At 51.6% G+C, this 5,364-nt stretch overlaps 1 protein-coding gene across 1 annotated transcript in view; it reads left to right on the top strand.

The window, feature by feature from the left end:
* Positions 1 to 1,962: 1,962 nt before the first annotated feature.
* The window catches only part of LOC102418244 (serine/threonine-protein kinase 32B-like), a gene marked incomplete at its 5' end in the record, with an annotated part of 9,932 nt that continues 6,530 nt past the window's right edge, over positions 1,963 to 5,364 (top strand). Inside the window, 2 exons of the mRNA XM_006108928.3 lie at positions 1,963 to 2,052; positions 3,385 to 3,488. Of these exons, the coding sequence (XP_006108990.2) occupies positions 1,963 to 2,052; positions 3,385 to 3,488 (194 nt within the window). The remainder of the gene's footprint in view (positions 2,053 to 3,384; positions 3,489 to 5,364) is intronic.

Here is a 5,364-nt window from a genome sequence, read left to right as displayed (position 1 = left end):
GGCTGTTTTCTGCCTTTCCACCGCTTGGGCTGTGAGGGTGGGAGAAACCCCTCTTATTGTTCTGTATTCCATGCTTGGACTGCTTCACACTCCAGGGCCACTGTCAACCTGCCCTGTCACCTGCCCTGGTCATCCCAGCATCCCAGGGCCAGGCACCAGACACCCAGGATAGCCCCCCCACACACACACACTAAATCTGTCAGGTACCGTCCTGAGGCCCCCACTGACCACAGCCGAGACAGGAGAGCAGAAGTGACCTCTGGGCACAGGAGCCCTCTCCTCGCCCTGCCCTGCCCCTGCACGGTCTCGCACAGTTGTCCTGAGATGGGCAGTCTGGGTGGACCTGCCTCTGCTATTCACCAGGAGCTCTCACTCTCTGGATCCGTGCCTCTAAACTTGTAATCTATAAATATTTTTATCATGCCTTCATTATGAGTAGATTTGTTTATTTATAGGTAATATGCATGAACCACTAAAAAATGTGTACTTTAAAATTTGCCCATAAAATAGACATCTATACTAATAAAAGGGTAATATGCTAATTAGAGCAGACATCTTCCGGAAGTCCTGCCGGACAAAGCCACAATGGCGGGAGCCGAGGCAGAGGCGATTAGGGGCGATCAGGCCAGCGGGGGAGAGCAGTTAGGTGCGATCAGGCCAGCAGGGGAGTGCAGTTAGAGGCAATCAGGCCGGCAGGCAGAGGTGGTTAGGGGTGATCAGGCAGGCAGGCAGGCGAGCAGTTAGGAGCCAGCAGTCCCGGATTGCGAGAGGGATCCCAGATTGGAGAGGGTGCAGGCTGGGCTGAGGGACCCTCCCCTCCCCTGTGCATGAATTTCATGCACTGGGCCTCTAGTATATACACTGAGTGGCCAGATGACCACCCCATCAGTACTTCGTAGGGCCACCTTTTGCCTTCAATACTGCGGCGATTCTTCTTGGCATTGACTCCACGAGATGTTGAAAGGTGATGCGAGGAATCTGACACCATGCCTGATAATAGCACTGTCCAGTTCTGTGAGATTTGATGGTTGTGGAACCAGCTGCCTGATGGCTCTTTTAACTTCGTCCCACAAATGCTCAATTGGATTGAGATCTGGTGATTGTGGGGGCCACCTAAGCAAGGTAAAGTCTCCCTCATGTTCTTGAAACCACTCCTGCACAATACGAGCACCGTGGCATGGCTCATTGTCTTATTGGAAGAAGCCATCTCCATTGGGATACGCCATCAACATGATAGGATGAACTTGATCAGCAATGATACTTAGGTGTGTTGTGCTATTCAGACGTTTATAATGATCTGGCCCTCTAGCAACTTCAGCCCGAAGTTATAGCTAATTTGCCTACAAACGTCAGGTGGTCATAATAATCTGGCCACTCAGTGTATATAAACATTTAAGTTGTACTCTTAGCAATTTTCAATTATATAACTCAGTGTTATCAGTTAGTCTCCATGTTGTCCATTAGCTCCTCAGACCTTACTCATCTTCGAGCTGCCCTTTACCCACCTCTCCCCACTTCCCCACCCCATTTCCTGGCAACTGCTTTCTACTCTCTGTTTCTATGAATTTGAATTTTGTTTAGACTCCACGTGTAGGTGATACCCTGCAGAATTTGTCTTTATGTGTCTGACTCATCTCACTTAGCATGATGTCCTCCAGGTCCATCCCTGTGGTTGCAAAGGACAGGATGTCCTTTCTTCTGGCTGAATAATACGTCACTGTATATACATGACACATCCTTTATCCATTTGTCTGTTAATAAACACTTAGGTTGTGTCCATGTCTTGGCTACTGTGAATAATCCTGGGGTCGGGGGGACGTTGTCAAAGTATTTGATAAAACACAAGTGTAAGCAGGCGCTCTAACCGGCCGGCACCTCGCAGACCACAGCTCTCAGTCACACCAGGAGTAGCACAGCCGCCTGCAGCTCTTGCTAATGGGGCCTCTGCTTCCCTGTCTCTAGGGCACGTCCACATCACGGACTTCAACATCGCGACGGTGTTGCAGGGGGCGGAGAAGGCTTCTTCCATGGCCGGCACCAAGCCCTACATGGGTGAGTGTCCCAGCACCCCTTTGGGGTGTGACCTGCCTGGTGGCTAAGGCATCAGGATCCTCTCCTGCTTTACCCCCAACCCCATCCGTGCCCAGGATGTGCCCAGCTCTCTGACACCTTCGGGCTTCACCCAGGCTGTCTGCCCTGCCGGACACACCTTCCCCTCCTGTGTCTTCTTTAAGGAAACCTTTGGCGCAGCGGTCGCCAACCATGAGGTCCGAAAGGTTCTCGACCGCTGTTCTAGGGAACTCCTGCCCAGCCAGGAGGCTTGGCTCAGGCTTAGGGAAAAACCAACCAACCAACCTTTCTTTTCTTTTTGATTTAAGCCCCTTAGTTTTTCCAGCATATAGCCTTGGTTTTGGTCAGTTGGGTCTGTATGCTTCCGTATACAATGTGTGGTTTTATGTTGGTTTTTCTTCGTGACTTTTGATGGGAGTATTATTTTTGACAAGCATTCTGTTTTCTCTAAGGACGCCGATGATCTGAACGTTGGGTTTCCTTTGCCACCCTTCAATATTTGTCATTTTCAGATCTTTCTTATATCTTCCTTTATTTGTTTAAACTTTTCTCATTTTTCTTTCTCTTTCCTTTAAAGCATGATCTGTTGCGTGTATATTCACTTTGTGTGCTTTCTGGTGAAGTATTTATTACTGAAATAGTTTCCCTTTATTTCTGATTTTTTCCCCCTGAGTTCTCTTGCCTGATCGCTGAGTTTTTAAATTCAAATGTATGTTGCTCTTTTGTCTGGTATAAGTCTATTAATGTCTTTCTTAGTTCTTAATTCTTGATGTCTATATTAGTTCCCGTTTCCTTAGTAACAAACCATGTCAAAGCTTCGTAGCTTAGATCAATAATGACATAAGACTTCTCACAGTCCTGCCATGTGGCCGGACGGCTCTTTGCTGGTTTGGGCTGGGCTCCCTCATTCAGCCGGTGGGCCAGCTGGGGGCTCCGCCAGGAGAGCTGAGAGGAACGGGCCTCTCCCTGCGTGGTCTCCATCATCGCGGGGACGACAGTGAGCTTGCGCACATGGTGACAGAGGCCTCAGGAGATGCCAGTCCCCACATGCTTATCGAGACTCTGCCTATCTCACATTTCCCGATGCCCAGTTGGCCAGAGCAAGTCACATGACCCAGGCCAGGGGCCTTGTGGGAGGGGTCTACACCACGGCCTGATTCACTGGGGGGTCAGTAAGGAGCCGGTCCTCCCCACTGTGACTGCACCGTGGGGTCCTTAACTTGCCACGTCTGCCAAGACGCCGTTCCCCTCTCTCAGGGGCGGTGAGTATAAATGAGATGCGCAGTGACATTCTCTTCATCCTGTCTCTGGCAGCCCCGGAGGTGTTCCAGGTCTACGTGGACGGAGGCCCCGGGTACTCCTACCCCGTCGACTGGTGGTCCCTGGGCGTCACGGCCTACGAGCTGCTGCGGGGCTGGGTAAGACGTGCACCTGTGCGGCGGGCACACAGGGCCGTGGAGATTGGGGCTCGGGGCGTCCCGGGCTTGGGGGGACGAGGCACACCATTTTGCTGGGCCGGCACCGGGTGGCAGGAAGGAGCACAGTGAGGAGTCGGAGGCCTGGTGCCAGTCCCGATGGTGTGCGTGCCAGCGCTGAGGCCCCTGCACTTAACGAGCTTCTGACCCAGCCCTCATTCTGCTCCTGGGCAAGGGGTGTCGGGAGCGGGAGGCTTGTGCGAAGGTCAGCGGCTCGTCAGTGGCAGCTCAGACGTGGGAGCACCTTAGCCTGTGAGTTCCAACGCTGCCTCTTCCCACCCCAACACGATGTCCTCCCCACTTTCCGGCTTGGTTTGAAGCCCTTACAGTGGTTCTCAACCTGTGGGTCGCGACCCCTTTGGGGGTCGAACGACCCTTTCACAGGGGTCACCTAAGACCATCGGAAAACACATATATAATTACATATTGTTTTGTGATTAATCACTATGCTTTAATTATGTTCAATTTGTAACAATGAAATTGGGGGTCACCACAACATGAGGAACTGCATTAAAGGGTCAGGCATTAGGAAGGTTGAGAACCACTGCCTTACGGGGTACAGGCCATGCGTCCTTCACGGGTTTCGTTTGTCTGTTCGTCCTGATCTCCCCTGAACACCTTAGCTCCGTGTCCCAGAAAGATGGGGCGTCCGGACGTATTTTCACTTTATCGCATTCAAACGGGAAAACCGAAGATGACCCATGGAGCTACTTGGCAGCTAGTGTCTCGTTTTATTTGAGCAGAAAGAATGATGACAAACTGACTTGGAGGTGTGTTTTCCCTGCACAGGGATGGTTGGAAAAGGATGCCGCCTACCCCTCAGGACACGGGTTCCCCCGCGCACAGTGCGGACTGTCCCATCCTTTCAGTCTGCGCAGCTGTCATCACGGCATTCGCTGCCCTGGGCTGCGGCGTGCGGTTCATGTATCACTCACCTTCCCAGCTCCGCTGCCTGCACAGCAGACAGAGTCCCGTTTCCCCCACTGGCGATGCGCCTCCGCCCTTTGCGTGCAGGCACCGTCAGCCCCATAGCCAGCGCTCCATGACGACAGGGCCCGGGCATGGTGACACGGGTGATGAATGAATGAATGAATGAATGAAGCAGTCTATAAACCGTCAGAGCTCTGAGAGTGCACATATGTATTACTAATCACCCTGTAGCTCAAGCAGCTGGGATCTACTCTTGATCAGTTATTTCCCCTGAATTCTTCAGAGGAACTACTGTACATGGTGTTTCTTAGAATGCAAAAAAAAAAAACCCCAAACAAACAAAAAACTATGCGTCTGTTCATTTTCTCAAGCTCCGAATGGAAAGGTTGATCTCCCACCGGCTTCCTCATTCCTGGTCGGTTCCTGTCGTCCATTAGTCCCACGGACACACATACTCGGAGGAGGAGTATGAGGGCCCATCGTATTTGTCAGAACCAGAGGACACGAGCGTTTGCCAGATGCTGACTGTCTTGCACAATCAGACAGGCCAGTGGCCGTGGCGAGCAGTAGACCTAAGCTTGGTTGGGCCTTGGCCAGTGGAAAGTTCCTCCTCTGTCCTTCCTCACGGGTCAGAACCATCAAAGATGATGACATGGCCAAAAGCCCCAAGGACGGAGTGGCTCTTGCTGCTTCAAAGGATAAACTCTTTTCTTTTTTAAAAATATGGTGTGTTTATTTGATTTCAGAGAGGAAGGGGAATGGAGAGAGAGAGAAAACATCAATGATGAGAGAGAATCATGGATTGGCTGGTTTCCTGCATGCCCCCCTACTGGGGATCGAGCCTGCAATCCCTGGGCATGGTACCCTGACTGGGATCGAACCATGACCT

Source organism: Myotis lucifugus, unplaced genomic scaffold (genome assembly GCF_000147115.1).
Source record: "Myotis lucifugus unplaced genomic scaffold, Myoluc2.0 scaffold_4383, whole genome shotgun sequence".
NCBI lineage: Eukaryota > Metazoa > Chordata > Mammalia > Chiroptera > Vespertilionidae > Myotis > Myotis lucifugus.
The sequence above is the reverse complement of the archived record's forward strand: the minus strand, read 5'-3'. Positions and strand labels throughout refer to the sequence as shown.